Here is a 23671-nt window from a genome sequence, read left to right as displayed (position 1 = left end):
GCGGCGCGCGCGCGCCCGCCCGGGTTACCGCGGCTGCGCCCCGCCCGCCGCCGCCGCCGCCGCCGCCGCCATGGACAGCGACGAGGAGACGCTGGAGGAGACCGTGGAAGGTACCTGCCCCGGGTGGGGGGGAGCGGAACGGGCCGCCGGCACCGGCGGGCGTGGACGGGAGGGAGGGGAGAGGCGGGCGCCGGGCGGTGCCGCGTGTGGGGGTCGCTGGCCGGCGGCGGCCCGAGAGGGGCGCCCGGGGCCGGCGGCAGCGCATGACATCAGCGGGCTTATGCAACGGCCGCGCTGCCGGGCCGCCGCGCACGTGGCGGTGTGTGACCGGCGGCGGGGGGGACGGGACACACACACGGGACACGGGACACGACACGACACGGCCGGAGGCTCGGGGGAGCAGCGCCGCGTGGCGGGGCCGGGCCTGGTGCCGGTACCGGGCTGACGCTTGGGCTGCGGCGGCGCTTGCACGGTGGGGCCGGGCGGGTCTGGCTGAGGGCAGGCGGCAGCAGCCCGGTGCTGCTGGCGTACCTCGGCTGCCTCCCGCCGCTGAGCGCTCCCACCGGGGCGGTGTCAGCCCCGGCGTGCGGCTCCAGCCCCTGAGCCCGGTGGTGACGTTAACTCCGCTCTTAACGTGGGGGAAAAAAAAAAAAAAAAAAAATCTCGTTTGGCCGTTGCTGCCGTGTCTCCCGTGCAGGCGGTGGCTCTCAGCCCGCACCTCCTGCCGCCTGCGGCCGGTGCCCGTTGTGGTTTGCACGGCGGGCCGGTGCCTCTCCCGCCTCACGGTACGGTACGGTACCGGGGCTGTGCTGCCCCTTCTCTTCCGAGCCGGGTACCGGCAGCCGAGCCGCCGTGCGGGCTGCCGGCGGTGTACCCTCGGCGGCCGCGTCCTTTAGCGTGGTGGCGAGGCTTGCCGAAGAGGAATCCTTCCTCCCGGAGCTCAGCTGGCTCCTTCAGGGATGGTCGGTGTTATCAGGGTACAGCTGCCCTTGGTCAGGGCTCTGGAAGCGAGGGGCAGGCGCCCTCGGAGGCCACGGTTAGGTTAGCGCAGACGGAGAAGGGAAAAGAAAAAGCAGCCGGAGGAAGTTACCCATCATGGACATGGGCAGCAGAGCTGGCGTCGAGTCACCCGTGTGGGAGCGGGAAGGCCCGTCTGGTAAGCAGTGAACACCCCCTTTTGTGCTAGAGTGGAGAACTAACCCTTTAAGAGTTTTAAAAGAGAGGCACACGCCTCTGGAAGGCATTACTAATGGGAACGGCGGCACGCAGCGACGCAGCTCGACGACGTGCTGTCATCCTGCGAGGCGTCTAGGAGCGCGGTACGGGTTTGCCTTGTGCAGCTCTTGAACCACGCGTGCCGGCTGTGGGTGAAAGCGCCTGCTCCCCAAAGGTTCCTCGCAGGGCATCGTCCTGCCCGAAAGAGCAATCCTGGATTTTCAGCTGTTGGGATTAAGCACGCGAAGTAAGGAGCTGCCCGTGATGGGATGCCAGTAATTCTCATTGTTCGGTGGTGGGCTGTTTGTGTCTCGTGGCAGGAGGATTAGGCCTCGCAGCACGTTTCTCCGAAGGAGGCATGGAGCACGGCAGCTTAGTTTAACAGCAGATGCGAGCTAAGCAGCTGCTGCTAGGATCTGGATTTATTGTCTAGGTATGTGGTAACAGAGCCAAAGAGAAGCTTTGTTGTGTCAAACACAGTTGTGAAGGGAGTGAGATTCTTCAGACGCAGGGTGCTATGGATGAGGTGTGCCCTAACAGATATGTCTTTTCCCCTCCCTTTCCTCCCCGCCCCTCAAATCGAGGGATTACAGTTGGGTCTTAGGCAGAGAGTCACAGTTTTGATCCTTATATCACAGGTAAAGCATTCTGCCATATCATGGATTTGCTTAGTGTTTCTGTGGGCTAAGGAAACGAGTTTTTAAAGCATATGTTATTCAGCAGTGTCTATGAAAGCGTGTGTTTTTCTGAGTGATACAGAAGCAGGGTGCTGTTTGGGGGAGAGTAGTCTGGCTGGGTGGTTTTGCCTGTACCCAAAGGAAGTTAGAAGTATGACAGAAATCAGCACTCTTTTTTTTGGGGGGGGGGGGGGGGGAGGATGGGGGTTGGGTGTTGGTTTATTGGTGTTATTCCTAAAACATCCATCTGGCATCCTTGTGGCCAGAATCTTTTATTGGTGGTGCACACTGTATGTCTTCTGTTAAGTAATGGTAATACTGACAGTAAAGGGCTTTTACCTGTGGTCTGTATACATCAGTGTTTTTTGTAAGTGGCCCCATCGTGCTGCATTGTGAACTAGCCCCTATTAGTGTAATTTCTTTTCTTGAAAAGTTCATCTGAGCTTAAGGGGAGATCTTGAGGGACCCTTAAGGAAGTAACAAAAGTGAGGCTTTACAATAATTTGAAAATACGTTTAGACGTTTTGGGTTTGTTTTCACAAATGGAGGGGAGAGGCGAGAAAGGGAAGTAGAACACTCTGCTTTGCTCCCACTGAAATAATGAAGATTTTTTTTCTATTGACTTCATCTGGAACAGAATAGAGCCTAAGGCCTCAGCCATATAGCAGAATTTGCATCTATGTAATCAAACTTGAAATCGCTTTTTTTCCCCTATTGACTAAGAGAGACTGAATGTTGCTTGTTTTGTGGGGGATTTTTTTTTTTTTTTTTGCAATGGGGGAATATCTCTAGCATATTAGAAGAATTGGATTCTTTGTACTATGGCCGAGATTAAGTCTCTGTATAGAGGCCATCGGATCAAAGCCGACCATTTAAATCTCTGGGATAGTCTGTATCCTGCTGTGCAAAAGTCCTGACATGCGTGCTGTGTATATGCATGGCAGCTTTTGTGTTGGGCTTTGCATTCCAGCAAAATCTTGACAAAACGGAATAGTCACAGAGAACAAAGTTGCACGTTTGTTGTTTTTTTAAATAGTGTAACATATCAATACTGTCAGTATATATATATATTTTTTTTTTCATCCAAATGTTTTATAAAAGTTTTGCTCCTACAGTGAGGGGAAAACTAGTACTGTATTGTTTAGGGTTTGTTAACTTACACCAGTATACCCTTCCCATATTGATAAAATGGAAACCTTTAACTTTTAATTAAATGTTGACATAGTCGTTTTGGTTCTAGAAGAGGTGTTCACATCGGAAGTTTCCCTGACCTTTTAATTAAATTGACATAACTGCTAAAACTTTTCCCTTCTACAAAAAGAGGTGTCCTAAGTGAATGGGAGGGAGAAAAGCCTTTCTTCTGTTCTGAGAGAGCAACACACCACCCTTTCTGTTTTAAAGGGTTCCTCTTCAAAGTTATTAAAAGCCTTTAGTGATGTAGCTCCCCACACACACCTTTTGCTCTCTCTTTTTACTGTTACTTCTCTCAGCTTGGACAGTAAGCAGTGTCTGATTGGTTTTACTAACTTTTCAAACTTTTAACTGTTTTCAATCTAGCTTGGACTGGGAACTTAATTTAAGAGCGCAGTGATGTTTTGTGAGCTGGGTGAACTGGAAGCAAGGTGGGTTGCTACCCCCGAGAGGGACGGGTCAGCTCCCAGCTCTGCCATGGTGGTGGGATGTGGGGTCAGCCTCCCGAACCAGCAACAAAACAACGAAGGGAGGAATTTTCTGCCAACTTAGTGACTTGTGCTGCTTGCAGAGGGTGCTAGGCAAGTGCCAGAGCAGGAGTGAGAGAAACTTTCGGGAGCACGTGTGGGAAGGGTGAAGGAAGGAATCTTGGCTCTTGGATGAGTTCAGGTATCTCACCATTATTTTCTCCTGTACGCCTTCTTTCTAGGTGCATTTCCGTACTCAATGCAGCAAGTGCAGGAGATGGGTTATAAACCTGTACAGCCTTACTTGGTTACTTTGAGGAACATTCACTTAGTTCTTTTTTTTCCTTCCTCTATCTTTGTCTTGCCTTTTTTTTTTAATGAAATTTTACATTGAATAGACAAAAGTTTGGAAATATATCCTGGCAAAGTATCCTGTGCTGTCTGGCATTCTTCTGCCAATCATTCTTGTATTAAAAGGCTAGGGCAGGTCATGCGCCTCATAGGAGAGGACTTCGTAACCAGGTGCTGCCCCACATCCTTACCATGCCCTGTATGTGATGTCCCTGAGGGGCTGTGAAGCATCCCAAGGAAGCAGTAGCTTACGGTGATGCGAGAAGAACACGTGGGTGTGCGTGTGCCCTCTGGGTACCCTTGTCCTCACAGAACCCTGTGGACCTGTTGCAATCGGGGCATGAATAGATGGACTTCTGAAGCCACATGGGTGGTTGGCTTTTCCCACTCCTGTCTTAATAGCTTGTTTTCTCTCTGAGCGTAGGACTCAAGGTTTGGTAATATTGAAGTGCCTCTTGCTGCCTGCGTCAGCCTGGGCTGTAATCACTCCCTGTCACTTTGGAGATTGTTTCTGCCTTTCCATATGTGTGTTGAACCTTTTCAGTTTTGCACAAATTTGGTCAGGGAAGAGCTTGACCCAAAGCTTGTAGAAGTGGATGTCCGCGTTGTCTCATCTCTAATAGGCTTTGTATGCCTCACCAAGAGACTCGGGATCAGAGGTCAGTTTTTATTTAGAAACATGGAAGAATGTAAATATACACTAGCTTTTATTTGGACATAAGTTTTCATGCAAAATTTATACCTGATAAAATGTCACGATGGGAGCTTGTTACACCTGCGTCTGGTGTATTGCTGTGCTTAAAGCAGGCCTGCTGAGCTTGAGCATCTTCATTCTGCAGTTGGAGCAATGTCCTGCTAACGCAGCGCTAAGGACTCCTAAGTTCTCACAGGTAAACTAGACAATTGTTTAAAACACTCCTTCCATTTTCTTTTGGCTTTGAAGAAGCAGATGGAGATGCAATAGGAGCCTTATTATGCTTTAACTTAATCAGAGTTGGCTGGTTGTATTCTGTAAAATACAGACCCAGGCAGATGAAGATCCAAGTGTGTCGTCCCTCCGCTTTCCCCATGTGCAACAGCTGTAGTGGGGAAAACTGATATGGCTAGGAAAGGGATCGGGATGGGGGGATGTAGCATGAACACATGAGAAAGGCACTGGAGAGCTGCATTTAAAATATGAAATAGCAAGTTGACTGACATGTTGCAAGGGCATAGTATTATGGTGTGTTACACAAGTACAGACTTCAGTTGTACTGAATCTCTGATCACTGTCCCTAACAAATGTTTTGGTGTGGATTACTGTGGATTACTGGGAGCTACTGCATTTCAAGCATCTACGTAATCAGAACAGGTTTGCAATTTCATATAATGTTTAATGTGTTCTTTTGCTCTTTGGATTTTATTTCAGGGCATCTAGATGACGATGGGTTGCCACATGGATTCTGTACAGTCACCTATTCATCGACAGACAGATTTGAGGGAAACTTTGTGCATGGAGAGAAAAATGGCCGCGGCAAGTTCTTCTTTTTTGATGGAAGGTAGATACTGACTCTTCAGTTTTTCTTCTATATTCTGCCTCCCTGCTTGCAGCGATACAAAACTAATCTACATTGATTGTACGCTGCTGAGTTTCTGGATAAGCTTTCTCATTAAAAAGTGTAGCTGGAAGGTTTTCTCTACTGCTGCTGTAGCCATACCTTTGGGGGCTTTGTATGTAACATGATGCCTAGAGTTGTTTCCTGGTGGGAAAATGCAGCGGTGTGAGCTCTTTTAGCACTGTAGAAGTTATGAACTAATTGGAGACCATAAGAACTGGGAGGTGGTCAGAGCTATGGAAACCACGCTCACGACGACTTGGACTACAAAGTTCAAGTGCATAACTGCAGGTGGAATTCTTTGTTGGTCTTACAGGCCTATACAGAGACTGCAGCTGGACTGGGAGCTCCCTGTGCCAGACCTCACGCACAGACATAGGACCTTGACAGAGAGGCTTACCCTCTGCTTGGTCTTGAAAATTTAGTGGTTAAAGGACTGAGTTAAATACAGGTTTTGTTCCCAAGTCTACCTAATCCTCTGCAAGTTGCTTGTGGCCCAATTTTATTTTCAGAAAAGCCCCTATAATTTCCCCTTTCTTCACCAGGAATTAAGACAGTGAAATTGGGCTAGTCTCTGCCTATGCATGTATTTTCTTCTCAGGTCTTCATTATGAACACCTTGTACGTCTTCCCCCAACTGCAGCATTTCTCTCTGCAGTTGCTCAGAACGTCCTCCAAAGGAGCAGCAGATGTATAAAATGACACGATTCTTCATGGTTTTGCAGCTGTCGGTGGCACTATGAATAGCAGCCGTTAAACTGACAGTCATGCCGGGTCTACTCTCCTCCTGCTCAGCGAACTTCTGAGCAGGAGCGGAGGTATTGTGCTCTCTCAGTGAGTCAGCTCCTTGTCTGCACTTGCCTTTGCAATTGCTTCATACTGGGGATTATGGTTTTTTTTTCATGAGAAAGATAATATATTTATTCAGTTATGCAGAAACTGATCAGGCCTCCAAGCTTGGATGAAGAAAAATCCCCACTGTTGTTGGTAATGGGCTTATTAAATCTTGTATGAGTAACTGAAAATCAGTACTGCTCAGCAGCTGACCTCTCTAAAATAGCCTTTTTTTTTAAGTTGGCAGACAGCATCTCTGTGGACACATGTACATAACACTTCTGTGCTTGTTGATGATCTCAGCAGAGCAGTTGCTGATTGTACAGTCAGAGAAACTGACCCAGTATTTTGTTTGTAGGGTTGCTCCTCCAAGTAATCCAGGGTACAGGCAGTGCTCTGTGGGAAAACTCAGGCTGCTGCTGAGCCTCTTCTGTACCGCTTCAGTGTTGCCAACTCTTCTGGTTTTGTTTTTGTGTTTTTTTTTTTTTTTTTAATTTTCATAACCCTTAAAAAAATGGAACAGTTGGCTGCTGTATGACTTCAGGGTCTAGCAGAATGAAAATATACACAAATAGTCTGTAATGTGGTTTTGGAAAATGGAATATTTTTATAACCTGCCCTAAGTTTATTTTAATTGAGCTAAAGCAGCCTTAACAGAGCAGTGGCTAGTTACTAAAGATACTGCAATTTACCTAGCTACGCCCAGCTAGCAAGAGTAAGCTGCTCTCTGAAGTGGATCGTTCAGATGTCATGACGTGTTGCAGGAAGAATGACCTGGCATAAAACAGGATGTGCTGTTTCCATTAACTGTGCCATGGGCAAGGCTGAGTGTTTATGAAGAAGAGAAATGAATCCCCAAAATTTCTCAAAACACCTCTCCCCTTACAGTATTGTGTGTAAGTTAGCCGGTTTCAGCATTCCCGGATCTGTTTCCCTCACAGGCTGCTGGTAAAGGCTGACAGCTGAACTGCTGTAGGTCTGTTATTTGGGAATAGTTGAGTCCTGTAAGATGCTGGACTGGCAGCGATGTAGGCATTCTCATTTTTTGAGTGTTGGGAAACAGGGTTGGCTGCCTCGTTTGCCTCAGTGAAAACTTTTCACTTTATTGGAATAGCTGCCCCCTTCCCATTGATTATTTAAGGGAGTGGGGAAACCTGGAATGAAATATCAGTTGTCTTTTCCTCCCCCTTCAAAAATGCAACAAAACCCAACATACTCTTTCGGAGAGAGAAGTTTCACCTCTGGCATACTCCCTGTTTTGGATCATGTACTTGAGCTTTCGTTGGTGCTAACGCTCACGGGAGTGCGCTTTACAAAACACTTTGCGCAATAACTGTGAGCAGGAGAGCTGTTTGGCACAGAGCTGCAGCTGCTGTTCTCCCTTAACTAGAAACGCTTGTAAACTGACATCTGCCAGAACACAGTAGAGAACGGTATTATTTTTAAGAAAAAGTTTTCAGTGTTCCCATATAGAGGGAAAGGTGGGAGATCAGGGAGTGAGTGATGAATGGATCAGGGTCTATCAAGGTAACTTCATGCTTGGAAGCATATTGCAGTAAGTATTCACCCCCCCCAACCCCCCAACTCTTATCACTGATTTATTTTTTAGGTAGTGGGTATCCTAGATCCCTTCTAGGCCTGGTGGATAATGGGAAGACAGTACATCTGATAAATCTTGACTTTAGTAAAACTTGACATTATCACAAATATGATAATTTGAGAAGCAAACTGGAGAAATATAGGCTAGCTCAGAGTTTGTATTAACAATATTTTGTTTATGCAAGACACAGCTTATTTATTCCTCCTCGCGCTGGTCAGGTCTTAGTTGCAAGTATTGTGTCTGGCTGCAGACACCATACTTTGAGAGCTTAAAAAGAGAGAGGGAGAAGGGGGGAGCAGGGTGGAAATAACTCAAAAACTGTGAAAAGTATAGAAGTCTTAGAGAACCTGACTTTTTAGGCAAGGTTGAAAGACATGGAATTCTTTCTTTCGGTGTTTTTCTTTTGATTTCTGTAGATGATGTGAGAGTAGAAAGAGATGGATCTTTTGGACATTGTTTGGAGCTTAATACAGTGAAAGAAAACCTAAAGATTTGAGTTACAGTAAAAGAAAAGATATTTTTTCCAGTGCTGAAGCACTGTTGTAATTTAGCAACTGTTAACTTCAACTAATACCATTAAAGGTGACAAGGTTTTTTGGTCTGTTTCATTAGATAAACTGGGGGTGGCAGCTGCTTTTAAAGAGCAGTCCTACATGTGGACTCTGTGTGTGTTGCCAGCTACAATGAAATTCAAATCTGGTGATCTGTGATAAACTAGAGGAGAAAGTGGTGTCATTTATAGTTGAGTAAGTGTACAGATTTCTGGTGGTTCCCTCATCTGCTCTGCTCCTTCCCTGTGCTGTGGTGCTGTAGCTGTCTGTACAGCTCTGTAGCAACCTGGATCAAGAAATTCATCCAACTGAAAAGTAAAACAGCTTTCCTGCCCCTTCCGGCTCTGCATCTGGTTTGCATTGAGGCTTTTAATGTAGTGTATTTTCCCATGGAAGCCTCAGCCAGCTTGCCAAAGTTATGTAAAAACAGAGAGTGAAGCTTTAGAAACCAGAAAGTCAATTCTGAGAAAACATTCCTTCCACAACTCTTGAAAATCTGTTTTGTAAAGTTTTGTAAAACACGTGGAGTTGTGTGCTCCTAGATGCTGTTTGGGCTTATACCTTAGACATCTGCATCAGAAAAAGAATTATGCAGTGAAAGTATGTGTACTGCAGCTGTCTGTTAGCTACGTATGCTGGGGTAAAAGCTAAACAGTTTGTATTTCCTTATGCTAGTTCTAACCTGAGAAAGAAATAACTGAGTAGATCCTCTTTTACGGTTATCTTTAATTCTTTGTAGTTTCTCTCAGCAGCCTTTTTTTTTTAAGAAAGGAAGCGAAGCAGATTGCAAGATATTATTGCGTTCCTTCTAAAGGGTTTGCAAGACAAAACTGAAGTGAAATGTTTCTTTGTTCAAAGCCAAGTGCAGAACTAGTTCTGTTTGACAGGCCATGTTCCATTTTAATAGAAATACATGAAAAATGACAGAGCTTTTAGCAAATCCGGTACAGATTGCTGCTAAGTGTATCGCTAGGGAGCTAATGCTGAACTGGTAGCAGGTTGCGGTTTGTGCCCTGTTGTGGTTCACCCGTATGGCAGTTCAATTTCATCTCACCAGAGAGATGTCAGTAAAGGTCCAAACTGGTAGGAAGTAGAAAATCCTAATGTGGGAGTAGCCTGCTTGAGCAATAATTTCTTCCTTGACCGTGAGTGTCCATTCGCTGTTGTATTTGCTATCCCAGCCTATAAAAAAAGCTCAGCAATGTAATTTAGATTAATAATGCTGTGCCCATGCAGCGCACCCTGGTGAAAGGACAGCGTAAGTTGTTCTCTGCTTTTGGAGGTCTGTAGGAAAAAGTTTGTGGTTTTCATCTTGGCTTTCCAGAGAAGTCAGGTTTACCTTCCTACTCCCCATCCCCTTGCGCCCCTCAAATTTGGTTGAAACTAGCAAGTGCATCAGGGTTTCAGACATGGGGGATAGCGATGCCTGGAGGGGGACACGGAGGAGAGACGCTGGAAGTGATGTCCCAGCAAGTAAGCCCCGGCAGCTGCCACCGAGCCTTCCAGGAAACCTTTCAGTCTGCCCCGCGACAGCCTGGGCTCTCGGGGAGAGGCCACCGAGAAAATGAAGAAAAGCTGTGGTTGTTGCAGTGGTGGCGTGCGTTTCGGGGAGGGTTGTAGGGTACCCAGCAATAGCAAGCCAGGCGTCAACAGTTACCTCCTTCTAGGACTTGACTTTCTTGAAGGTTTTCCCTCAGCCCCTCTGTACCAATAATATGTAGAATGGCGAGCAGAAGAGCAGGGTTGTGCTGTGCCTCTTGCCAAGGCTTTGGGCTCACCCCTTAGGTGAATAGTCTTCCACTGCTGTTTTCTTTCTCTCTTTACCAGCACCCTGGAAGGGTACTATGTTGATGATGCCCTGCAAGGCCAGGGAATCTACACTTACGAGGATGGAGTGGTCCTTCATGGCATGTATGTGGATGGAGAGCTGAATGGACCAGCCCAGGAGTATGACAGTGATGGGCGGCTGATATTCAAAGGCCAGTATAAAGACAACATTCGACATGGAGTTTGTTGGATTTATTACCCGGTAAGCCCAACCACCTGCTGTCTTCATTGCAGAATAGTACAATTATGTATCTTGCTTTTTTCCCCAGCTGAAACAAATATCCACCATGACCCAGTTATCCAGAAATCAACACACAAAAATCTGAGTGGAAGATCTGTGCATTCCGGTTTTGGATAATCCAACATACAGTTAAACCTTTTCAGTGTTGAACGTTTGCCCAGTAGGCAGGATTCAGCAAGGCTGTGAAATGCTGCCACTATTTTCATCTTCCACGGAACCCAGCCCCTTGGAAGTACATTTATGTGTATCTCCTTGGGAAGGCTGGGCTGGTGATTTTGCCACTCTGTAGTCTGACTGCAGGTGAGGAGCATGGGAGCCGTGCAAGCTGTTGCAACCTGCTGCTCTTATTTAACTAGGAGGGGAGACTTCGCCCATTTCTGCAGGGTATGTTGTGAAGCCTGGCTTCGCCTGACAAATCAGATGTAACTGGTATGAGAGCTGTGCCTCTGACTGGAGTGTGGACAAGTGCTTTGCTCATTAAGCAGGCTAGAATTTTATCTTTCTGATTCTTGGTAAACACTCAGATATTCCTCTGGAAATCTCTGGAGAAATTTTTGATGTGCTTTTATAACCGTGCTAGTTAGGCCAATAATGGTTGTACTGGTTTCTAGGTTTTTTTTTTAACGTAAATGTTTAAAATTTTAATTCCTATTCAGCCTTACACAGCACTCCAGAGTTGAACCTTTCAACCTTTACCTTGTGCTGAGGAGGGGGAAACATCTGTATGTAATTAAGCTGCTGGTCAAAACCCAGTCTATTTCAGTGCTACATATTGCACATACTTCAGTTGCAGATTAATTTCAAATGCTCACCATTGGCTGTTCATTTTATTTACTGGTTTTCACTATTGTCATTAAGCATGTGTTAGAATCAACAAATGCTTGGTGTATGCTGCCAAACAAGTAGCAGCTTTTCAGTACTAGTGTATAAAATACACACAGCTGACCCTCCAGGTGATACGTCTACTCTTTCATCTTCCAGCTGACAAAGTGTTGCTGTACCTTCTGGAAATGTGGATATTTAGAGGTTGTTTACCATCTTGCCAGCCTAAAGGATGCAAGATGTTTCAAAAAAACCTTTGCTGTGGAAGCAATTGTTAATGCATGGTTCTCTGCATGATGTTATGTGCACAAATTTGTACCCAAACTTAAGGTTCACTGTTCCTTACTACAGTATGTTTGAAGCTCTTTCATCCTTGGAGTTGAACAAAATGGTGCCACTGAAATAGAGTCTATGTGCAGCAGTCTTGATCTAAATCAGTCTGTTTCGACATCACACCTGCTGTTTTTGCTCCAGGGCCTTATTTGAAAATGTTTCCTTATCCTTTTTGAAATAAACACCTGAAGTCATTAGACCTGTGCTAATCTATGCATCTCATTCTGCAATTCTGTAAATAGACCTAACCGGAGTTGCAGGCAAATCACAGATGGCAAAGCCCAGGGCTAAAATTTGTAAACCTTAGAGAGGAAGAGTGTTGCTGATGATGGCTTTCAGCAAACAGTTGTTCTCATCGAGTACCACCTGACATTGTGGGGGGATGCTGGGACAGAGAAACTCTCCAGTCATGCAGCAAATCTTTTCCTTTTTTTTAAATAGGCTCAATTCTTTTGATGTACCATGAATTAGCGGTGAGCAAGGCAGCGTTTTAATTTTTTCTTTCCTCCAGCACAGTATCATACTAAGAAAACTCAGACAAAGTTTGTATGTGGCTTTGGGCCTTGGTTTGCAGACTGTTCACATAAAAAAATCGCCAATTGAAACTCAGTATTTGTGTCACATGGAAGGAAAGACTTGGGTTTTGCCTATTTCAAGCAACACAGAAAACCCCATTCATTTCTTTTGTCAGTTTTATCCTGACTGGAATGACTTCAGCCAGCTGCTTCATGTGTCTGTTTCTCACTCACATTTTCATGATCTTGCATCTGAACTTAATCGTAGCTTAGATTACTACTTCAAAAAGTTGGGAAAAACCTTTTTCATTTACTGAACACAGTAAAGTATAACTAAATGCTCTGCCTTTTCTTTCTTGCCCGTGCTTTCAGGATGGAGGCAGCCTCGTGGGAGAAGTGAACGAAGAAGGGGAGATGACTGGAGAGAAAATAGCCTATGTGTACCCTGATGGAAAGACTGCGTATTCTGGAAGGTTCATAGATGGAGAAATGATAGAAGCAAAACTGGCAACTCTGACATCTGTAGAGGATGGGAAACCTCAGTTTGAAGTAGTACCAGGCAGTAAGTTCAGCTAACACAGAAATTTGTATTCTTGCTACCAGCTCTTCGCTGCCAACAGCTTGGTTACTATAATGTTCCCTATTACAGACTCTAAAGGCTGGCTGCGATGAGATAATAAGTCTATTAGTGAGAAGCCCCTTTTCTAAATTATAAAGTTGGGCAGAAAGGCACGTGGAGCCATCCCTTTGGGACAAAAGGGGAAGTGACCCATGCGGTGGTGCTGCTGAACCGCGTTTCATAACCGTAACCCTTCTCTTGCGTGCTCCTGGGCGCAGTCCTGCTCCTGGCACAGCAGCGTTGCCATCTGTGCCAGCGTGAAAACCTGCTTAACCGTGCTAATGTTGGCACAGTTACAGGCTTTGTTTTGTTAGTAAAATAGCTAAAAGTGGAGAGGGAGGCCATGGTTTGGTTGTAGCTCTGCCAGTTGGGTTTGTGCAAGCAAACGTTAGCACTGTGAATGTTCTGGCATCGGTGTGACGGGGCTGAAAGGGCACAGGGGCTGGAATTAGTGAACTAGATTCGGTCGTTGTGTAACAGTCTGATTCACCAGCACCCTTCAGTCTGTCTAGCCCTGCTGATAGAAAGTGGCTGTGAAATGGTTGGGGTGAGGGTGCTGCCCTTGACCCACGTAGCCAGTGCTCCTTCTCCAGGGCAGGGGTGCCTTGGGCCTGTAGTTCTGGGGTAGTTTTGTTGCTCGGAGGTGTACGTGATGTTTTGGAGGTGAGTGGGTTAAGCTGAGGGCAGGGCCATGAGTAATAAACAGTGACCATGCTAACGCATTTACTGTTTTGCCAGCAAAGATTGTCTCACTTGATATGAAATAAGAACATAAAACTCAGTGAAAAGGCGTTGAGAAGCAAATGCATGTGACTTTTTATTTTTTAAATCTCTCGGTTGTGATAGCAAATCAAAATGTAACTTAAAAGATAGCTTCTGAGAGGGTACAGTTGTGCTTTGTAAACAGGATTGAATTATACTCCAGAGGAAGCTGCCTTCAGCCAGAACAGACCTTGGACACCAGGGACAACGGGCTTTTATCAAACTTTGTAATATTGTGGTTTGGGTTTTTTTCCCATCTTGCTTCCACCCGCATTCTTAACCTGTCTCCCAGATGGTCCTCTGGCAGTTGATTGTAGAGGGATGTAAGGATATAATTAGAGCTGTATCACTGAGTTGCTTATTAATGGCAGGAAATAAATGACTGTAGCAAGTGTACTTTGTGATTACTGAACACTATCTTCTGGCTGAAGTCTCTTCAGAATTTGGACTAGAAAACATTTCATGTTTGAAATAGTCCAAGTTTTTTTATAATTAATGTGTTATTGAATATATAATTTTAAATTTTGCTTTACTTTTTAATTAGAGACTCTGGGAGGGTCAGTTTTGAAAGACTGTTCCAGTCCTTCTTTAAAAGTTGGTAGTTTGAATAACATATATATCACCTTTTTGTGATAATACTGCTACTCTAGTATGTTGAGCAGAAAAAATAATCAAGAAACAGTATCTCACTGAAGACTTCTTACAGGTGCAGTTCTGTTTAATACCTTTTTTTGGAAGCATAACATTTCTTTCTTGCAGTCATTAAAATGTAATTTTTTAATGTCTTGATTAAGTTAAGGGTTGCATGCTTTCAGTACTGCCAGTTAGTTTATTTCCTTTGTTGATTTCTGGTTTTTTAGGCCCAGTATACAGTTTTGACAAATCTACTTCATCCTGCATTTCTACAAATGCACTTCTTCCTGATCCTTACGAGTCAGAGAGGTAGGCTTTTTTTCTGCTCCTCCCTTTCAGTATTGTCCATATTTCTTTGCTGTTACATCTTTAGGACCTAATTTTGCAAACCTTTTCTCATGTAAAATTAGAAAAAGTGTGTAAGGGTTTGTGAAATGGAACCCGTTACTGCACATCAGTCAGCGTTTGACTTGATTGAATTTCTTTGATTCGCACAATACAATTGCACTCTAGTGGATAGAACACAACAATACTTTTTCAGAGATTAAACTAGGATGATTTCTTAGCATTTCAAAGACATTCAGTCAAGTCCTGGACTCCAGTAATAGCCCACATCTACAACATTCTGACCAAAAAAGTACGCTGTTCCCTATTTTCTAGATGTGTGACTAGCTTCAGGTTGCAGTGTGCTGCATTCGATGTGTCTCGCGGGATGGCATGTGCTGTACAAAGTTTTCTCCCCTCCCTACAGATGTAGCAAAGTGGCAAGAGTAAATCATCAAGCTAGAGGAAAGTCAGATACTGTTTGTGACAACCCTGTAATGTCAAAACCTTGAAAACTCTTGCCCAGTGGAGTAATAATCTGTGCATGTACACATCGGCAATCTCAGCTTAGTGGGGACCTCTGGGATTCTGGTATGTTATTGAGGGTGTTTCAAAGTTGAAGCCATCATTGTGGAGTAATAGTATATTGGCACTTTAAAAAAAAAAAAAAATCAAACTGATAGATAAAGTCAGCCCCCACTTCCCACCAAATCTTCATTTTGCCAAAATAGAGGGAACGTATGGAAGAGAGGAAGGAGAAGGAGCTGCAACTGGAGGTTTTGAATTATTATTATTATTAGTTTTATTATTATACTGAAGTATTAGTCTTTATGCCAGTAGTGTTGTGATGATAATTCTTGAAAATGAAAACTGCAGCCAATCACTAATCCCATGCCCTTTTCCCCTTGTAGGGTGTATGTTGATGTCTCTCTCATTTCCAGTGCTGGAGAAGGGTTATTTTCGAAAATAGCAGCAGAAGCCAGTACAGTTATGTCCTTTTACAACGGAGTGCGAATTACACACCAGGAGGTAAAGGAGAGAAAAAAGTCAGTCTGATTTTCATTGCTCCTTCTGAAATCTTCTTCTAAGTAGGATTTTACACCCACCCCCTCCCCACCCTTAGGATTTAATATGATGGAGTTTAATTGAAATAAAGTGCATGTTCACCTAGTTATATATAAAAAAAAGTGGTGGTTGGTTGTTTTTTTTAAATGACATACAGGAAAAGCTTTAGTTGCATATATTTGAATGTTTGCTTTCAAACTGCTGGCAAAGTCGACCCCTACACACACACACTGGATTTTTGCCTTGCAAACTAGGTAGACGGCAGAGACTGGGCCCTCAATGGAAATACAATATCCCTGGATGATGAAACAGTCATAGACGTGCCAGAGCCCTACAACCACGCCGCCAAGTACTGTGCCTCGCTGGGGCATAAGGCCAACCATTCTTTCACTCCCAACTGCATCTATGACCCGTAAGTAGAGTCCCGTGTTTCAGGGTGGAAGCTGCAGCCTGGCAGTCTGGGCTCGCAGGGTGTTTCTGGGCAGCCGAATGAGGAGCAGCCGGTGGGGCTGGGAGTAACAGGTCCAGGCACTGACGGAGTTCCAGCTCACCTGGGCAGAGTTGGAAACCGGCTGGCATTGCGGTTGCTTGATGTCTCTTGCAACTTACACCATAGAGTATCTTGAAGTTTGCAACTGTCTTAATTTTGTTACGAACTTTAGGAGCTGCCTCTTGATTCCAAAATGCATAAGCACGGCTCTTTAAATCCTAGCTTGGCTAGGACTGCACCGTATTTGCTGAACTACTTGACCAGCGCTATTGATGTGCTGTCATTTCTGAAACTCGTAGACCAAGCATCTTGCTGGTCTGCAGTTGGTGCAGAGCACTAGGAAACTTCTGATGTATACATATGTTCAAGGGTATAAATATTTTCATACCAACATATAAATGGACAGACCTGTGGAGATATGTATGTAGAAAATAGTTTTCCTTCATTAAATAAGCCAGTTCCCTTTACTGTGGGACCCTGGGAGAAGGTGTACAGAAGTATGTTATGATTGTTCGGTAGGTAACCTGTACTAAGGAAATTAAGATGAGCAATTTTCCGTGCTCTCCAGTCTGTCATAATCTATACTGTTCTCCTGTCATGCAGCTGTTTACCTCTGCAAGCCCAAGGCATGTGGCAGTGATTAACTTTATTTATTACAAACAAGCAACGTTGCAGGACAGTCGGAAAACTTCAAATAATAGAGCTACACAAAGCTGCTTTAATATATCGATATTTTTGCCCTTATTACTTAAAGTCTTTATAAGGTTGACTCAAAGCAATCTAGTCATCTGATGTCAGATTATGTGATATTACTCTGAACCGTGAATGACTTCTGAAACTGTAAAAGGGGTAACAGAGTCTGTGAATTGATGGCTAAGCCTAGCAAAGGTGTTTTATTCTTTGTCTAGGTTTGTTCACCCTCGTTTTGGGCCTATCAAGTGTATCCGTACCATCAGGGCTGTGGAGAAGGATGAAGAGTTAACAGTGGCTTACGGATACGATCACAACCCCATTGGGCAAAACGGGCCAGAAGCACCGGAGTGGTACCAGCTGGAACTGAAAGCTTTCCAGGCTGCCCAGCAAAAGTGAAATGGGAGCTCCTTCTCTGTTCAGCAAACTGAAATAGAAACTTGGATCTATGCACTACCTTTATACTGAAAACTGGACAACCAGGGATTGTTCATGCTGTTGCATCATAACTTTGCATTCTGTGTTAAGAGATAAGTTTCTTGCATACTAACTAGGTTTGACTGTGTTACTCATAGCAGATTTAAAATTAGCTATCGTTGCACCAGTCTTATCTGGAGAAATTATTTAATATTCTATACGAGACGTGATATTCTTTGGTAGCTTCTGCTTTTGCACCATATGCAAAGATGCCAAAAGACTAGACAGAAAACTAAAATGGGTATATCGTTCACTTTTAGTCGGCAGACTTAGTGTTGCTCTCTATCTGCCTAGGCATTATTGTGCAACTGCATTTTGCATATATGCCACTTGTGATGATAACAGTAATATTTTGATATTCTCTAATAGTAGCATAATTTTGCCTTTTTAAACCTTTGATCTGAATCTTGCAATAGAGCAGTTTATTTATTAGCATATAGGAGGCTGGGTTTTAACTCCCCTTTCCTCTTGTCTGAACGTTGTTCTTTCTACAAATCCTCTTTTGCAGGAGAAAATCCTTTCTAACTAGTGGAAAGGCTTGTGTGTGTATGTGAGAGTGCTGTGTGTTGGTCTCTGTGGCTCTCTAAATAGTATAGCAACATGTCCAAACCTAATATTTATCTAGCCTTTATGGCTGGCTTATTTTATTTAATTTATGATTATGACACGCAAATGAAGCCGTTCTTTGCATGAAGATTTTCTGAAAGGAGAAAACGGATTCACTTTTTGAAGGACTTACAGAAGTACATGTTGTTGAAGGCAAGCACTTTACTTGCATTAGTGTTTGTGAGCTGGTTTGTGTATTTCACCTGTTAAAGTGGCCCGTTCTCAAGGCAAAAGTTCTAGCAATGAGATGCTTGCATCTCACATGAATTCTCTTAAAGGAGGTGTATGTATTTGAGGGCAGGCTGTAGTACTTGGTTAAGGAGAGCTGTATCTTTTGTATGTGTTCAGTTGACAAAGAATATAGCCTTGTAGTCGTCTTTTAGTAGTACTGGTTTAAGACAATAAATTAATATAGTATGAGATATCAAAATAAGAATTAAAAAAAAAAAGATACGAAAAGATTGTTTTTGAAAGACGAACAATGAATGTAAAAACATCTCTCACTGCTCATATTTAGAAACAACGGTCAATCCATAGCTTTGTTGCAGCCAACAGTGGGGGCTTGTGAATATTCATCTGCAGGGCTGTGTTCTGGGGTTTTTCAGGGGTAGGGAAATTGTTGTGCATTTTTTTTCAGATACTGTACTGGTCTTGCCTAATGCTGTATAAGAGAGAAATAATGTATCATCTCGGTCTGGATACTGGAGCCCTTCTGGGACTCTGAAGCTCTCTTTTGGGTTTAGCAGCTTAGGAAAAACTCAAATGCATTTACAACACTTTCTTTAAATGTTTGTAGTTTAGAAAAGTTTGTATATATGTAACATAAATGATTTGGAAATCAGACCTACCTTTCTATTGCAACACATTTTGGTTGGTTGCTTGAACGGTTGGAGGTGTCTGGCTGTCTGCAGAGCTGGACACGGAGAGTATGTTGGGTTGGTACCTGCAAGTGGAAGGATGAGGTTGCTGTTTTGTGCAGTCTGAGAACCCTTGCTTTGGTACCTGTACAAAGTTAGGAATTATTAATAAGAACCTCTCTAACGTGGGGCTCTGTTTAGTCCCTGTGACTGGTCACAAAGCTTTTCCAGCATCTCACCATTTAAGCTCGCACAAAAGCTACTCTGCGCATGTGCTGGGCAGGGGACAAGCAGGCTCAGGGCTTTTTTGACACTCTTCCAGCGGTGATCTGAATGTGAGCTTTGACATCACCCATCTCCTCGCGCTGGAGACTCGGGCCATGGCTCCGCTTCTCATCCAAGGCAGGTGGCTGGCAGAGGTGACAGCTCAGGGACTCGGCTGAGTATGCAGAGACAGAACTGAGCCTCACAGGTGAGGGAGAGTCGTCAAAGGCTGATTGGCAGCACAGCTTCAGCAAATGAACCTCAAAAAGAAATATGCATGTCTTGATCTTTCCCTGCCTGCCCACAGGTCATTGTTTTAGGTCATTGCTGTTTCAGCCATTTGCAGAAAAGCCTGCCTCTCTGGTAGGAAGCTGTTGTGTGCATCCTGTGGATTATTCTGCCAGGACCATGAAGTCTGCAAACCTGAGGCTTGTGTTTAAGAGCAGGGAAGTGGAGAGGGAAGATACGTGACTGAACCTGGCTGTGAATGGATGGTAGCTCCTTCCACAGTCTTGATAACCTGCTTTGGACTGCTGGCCTCTTCGTGCCTGCTAGAGAACCGTGCTTAAAACGTTCTGATCTCTGGAGCTCCTTTGGCTTCATTCCTGATCGGTCTCCGATCCCTCTGCTATCTCCTCTTTGTGTGGAGTTGCTTATGTTTTAATAGTCAGTCTTCATATTGCCTGATTTTTGAGATAAATACAAGATAGGTGCTCTTTGCACATCAGGTTTGAAGGTTGCATTCTAAAATGGGGAAATTCTAGAAAAAAAAGGCACTGAGGTATCCTCTCTGTGTTCTCAAAAGCCATTAATTTGGTGACAGTCAAGCGGATTCTCTTGCTCTTGTGTATGCTTGTAGCCTGGTAGTATGCCACAGCTGTGGCTATTGTCTCTGTTAGCTCTACTGTCCTTTTTCTCTCTGCTCTGTTAAAATCTGTTGGTCCTCCTATAGATCCCTTCTTCAGTGACCAACCTTCTATAAAAGTCGTGATTATAAAGCTGCTTTGGCTTGATTCAGGACCAAGCCTTTTAATTCTTTGTTTTCTTTTTCTTTGTGGTCTGTTCGAGTGGAGATGGTTGGGGTGGTTTTTGCCACTGGGTAGCGAAAGGGCTCAGGGCTCAGTGTGTCCTTCAGAGGTTTTTGAGAGGTGTGCGTTGGCAACCACAGGTTCAAACACAAGTTAGTTACATAACTCCAAATAATGCCTTAACTTGGTCAACGTATTGCAGCTCAGCTTCTGGGGCTCACTAGACAGCGAGACCAGCTCAGTAAAACTATTTATCAGTAGTAACACGAGACCCACACCAAAACATGGTTTTGAGTTGGAGCAGAGGAAGCAGTCATTTGCAAAGCAATCCATTTGAGCCTGTTGAAAGCAGCTGACTATTGGTGAATATGCAATAAGTAAAGAAGCTCCACTTCTCAGAGTCTGGCCAAAGACCTGTCCTGTCGGCACAGAAACAGCCTGTCAGCTGAGCCTGGGTGAGCAGCTGGCTCTCGGAGTACCCGTTGTGACTAAAGAGTGGCATAAGAGAACCTGGAATTGCTGCTTTTTCCAGGTACGGCTCAGTTCCCAATGTCTGCCTTTGGTCTGCAGTGCTGCATGTGGCTCCTCTGTGATGGGAGGGTTTACCTGAGCTCCTTTATGAGAAGGAGCCTGTATCAGCCTGTACTAAAGGCTGCTGATAGTCTGTCTTTAAAAAAAAAAACAAACCACAAAATCTTAAGTGGATCTTCCTGCTATGGCAGCACTGTTTTTTGTCACCAAGAATACAGAAGCTTAGTTTTCTGGAGGACCGGTTGATCTTGGAGACAAGAGAGCATGAGAAGTTACAGCTGAGAGCTACCTGCTGCTGGGTCACTCCTCTGGATAAGAGGGAAAAGGGCTTAGGCCTAGAGGGGGTGTCTCAAGTTGAGTCTCGTGCTATAATTTTACTTTTTGGGATCTACTAAAATACCTGATTTTTCCTTCACAAATCTGAAAAGGCTTTTTTCCTTTTTTTTTTTTTGTAATAATTAAGAAAAACCTTAACCTACATAAATACATATAAGCCTTAACTGTTGAAAAAGTCAAAGGAAATACATGGGTAAGGCTCTTCAGCAATCAGAGGGAGAGCTGTGATAGCTTTTTGACTTTTTCCACAGTTGCAACAATACCTGCTAGGATGGCCCGTGCTTTTGCCCAGATCCAGCAGCTCCTGGGCGACTCGTGCAGGTTTTGAGACCTTTGGGAGGCCGGTTGCTTGGCCTTGGGAGGCTGCATGTTTCGGGAGCCACCAGGTGGTCTTTCTAGTTCAGCCTTTTCAGATGCGGAGCTTTCGGTGTTGCACGCAGTTGGCAGTGGCAGTGGTTTCTTTCCCGGGGCTGTTGTAGTACGTTGCTGGTATGGAAGCGAGAGTGCCATCAGGGATTTCTCACCCTCTGCCAGGCACTGGAGGAGCAGAGTAGCCAACGTATCCCATCTGGTCCGAGAAACTGAGAAGTGGTGGAAATTGCCGCTTTTCTCTTCCCAGTTGGCTGCCCTTGGCCTTCAGTCGAAACCGGTGCTCACCGCTTGGTGAACTGTGCAGTGTCACTTCTGTCCCAGAGACCTCTCTGATTTGTATCCTTTCACTCGATTTGATAGTCGTTTTGGAAAATGCTGCCGTTGCGATGAGGTAACAAGTTGTACAGAGCCGGTTATCTGCTGCTTTGTTTTCCTCTGGCACAGCAGAATTGCTGGAGCTGTGGGTGCCTGAGGAATTCACCTCCAAGCACTTAAAAAAAAACCAATTGCTTTGAAAACAATGTTGCTGAAGTGTCTCCTTATATGCTGGGGTGCTGCATTAGACGCCTCTTCCTCACTGCACTGTCGTATGCTGAGAGCATTTGGGCGAGGAACGCAGGCGTGGGAGCAACTTTACCTGTGGGTGTAAGTGGGCTTCACGCTCACCTGCGCCCCGGGGAGAACTTGTTCCTTTTGCTTTGTGTACTGGAAACATGAGAACTATATTTTTGGACAAAGCATTTCTAAGCAGTCTTATAAGGGATTATTTTTTTTAAAAAAAAAAAAAAAAGGTGCAAGATTGAGTGCATGTTTACTTGCCCCAGATCAAAGGTTTTGAACACTAAGGTCATTATCTGTTGAATGGACCCTCCTCTTAGCCCTCTTCTGTCTTCAGGCAATTGAAGCTCCTGCCCTCTTTCCCTACCAGTTTTACTGTAACTACTTTTTTTTTTTTTTCCAGGAGAAATATATATACAAAAATTCTAAGCAATTAAATGTTCAAGCCATAAAATCATGAGTGTGGGAAGACCCTCTTCACAAGTTTTAACATATTTGTGTGTAAAATGATGTTTGTATGAAATATTTTCATGGTAGAATGAATATTTAAAAAACAAAAAAAAGTTCCAGTAAGATCTAAACCAAATTTAAAAGGATGTCTTTTTGTAAGATGCGAGTGTTATCAATTACCAATAAGTAGATACTTTTTTTTTTTTTTTTTTAAAGGGGAGATGCAACAAATGATCTTTACAATTACAAATGGTCATTTCTGCTATTTGGGAGAGTATTTATGCAGCGTTACACATGGCTGTCATAAATAATTGCAATAGCAAGGCCAGTCACCTCTTCAGGACATACCTCTCAGCTTGTCCCTCTGTGATACTGTACAAACGGTCCCATCGTTCCTTTCTGCAGATTTCCTCCTAGAAAACTTTTCCTACTGTAACTGTACTGAATTTAACTCTTGAGCTAAGATCCAGACTAAAATTGTGTATTACTTACAGTTTCTGCTGGGCCTTCTGCTATTTTAATACTCTTTAGCCCATAATTACTGGGTGTCTCTGTTCTGAAGAACTAAGTGCTAAAGAATAATCCTTGGGGTAAGCTTATACGTGTGTTAACAGTTAACCCCGGAGTATTTAACTTGTATACAGTACTTGATAGGTGTTTTATGACATTTGTACTCGAACTATGAGCCTTACTGAACATCTGTAGGTTTATTCATGACTTTTAAAAAATGGATAACTCTAAGAAAGATGTTTACATGAATGATGATTGCCCTTCCTTTGACGTTATGAATGAGGTTTTTATAGTGTGTTTGGGTGTATGTGCAAGGAAGTAAGAAAAATGTTTCTGGGGAAAAATAGACTTGACAAACATTTGTAATAAGTGAATTTTAAAGATTGCTTTAATTGCGCTATGAAGGCAATGCAGATATTAAAATATTCAACAGAACTGTCGTCTCTCCTTGTTATTTGTGTGTCACTGTTTTGGGCATACTCTGATCTCTCCCCCTTGCTTGTGTACTGTGTGGTTGCTTTGCAGCTGCAGTTATTGCTGATGCATGGGAGCAGGGTTTGTAGCACAGTTAACACACTTCTAGGCCGTATTATATTAATAGTGAACGAACAGCAGAACACTCCCGACGCCGCTGCCTTGTGTTTTTTCCTGGCACCTCTGCTGCTTTTGTTACTCGCTTCTCTCTTCTCAGTGCACATAACATGGGCTTTAGCAGTGTTGTGGTATGGAAGAACATCCTGCCTGTGTGTGTATGCCCAAGTGTCTTTAATAGTTGTATTTTAAAACACATGAACATGCACTGGTGTATTTTTCTCTTGCCATTGCTGACTCTGGGGCAGTAGGAAGGCATGGCAGCAAGGAGCAGCGGTGCCTTCCAGGC

General features: G+C 44.2%; 1 protein-coding gene across 2 annotated transcripts; it reads left to right on the top strand.

Moving 5' to 3' along the window:
- Positions 1-23226, top strand: SETD7 (SET domain containing 7, histone lysine methyltransferase). 2 transcript variants are annotated; one of them, XM_052815778.1, is made up of 8 exons: positions 1-110; positions 5310-5439; positions 10309-10510; positions 12592-12781; positions 14461-14542; positions 15469-15586; positions 15877-16034; positions 17021-23226. In XM_052815778.1, the coding sequence occupies exons 1-8, from the start codon at positions 71-73 to the stop codon at positions 17199-17201; spliced, it is 1101 nt and encodes a 366-aa protein (XP_052671738.1). In that variant the 5' UTR covers positions 1-70; the 3' UTR covers positions 17202-23226. The 2 variants fall into 2 exon arrangements, with proteins under 2 accessions (XP_052671738.1, XP_052671728.1); XM_052815768.1 differs by lacking the exon at positions 1-110 and adding an exon at positions 989-1156.
- Positions 23227-23671: the final 445 nt, after the last annotated feature.

The sequence above is a fragment of the Harpia harpyja genome, chromosome 2 (assembly GCF_026419915.1).
Source record: "Harpia harpyja isolate bHarHar1 chromosome 2, bHarHar1 primary haplotype, whole genome shotgun sequence".
Taxonomy (NCBI): domain Eukaryota; kingdom Metazoa; phylum Chordata; class Aves; order Accipitriformes; family Accipitridae; genus Harpia; species Harpia harpyja.
The sequence above is the reverse complement of the archived record's forward strand: the minus strand, read 5'-3'. Positions and strand labels throughout refer to the sequence as shown.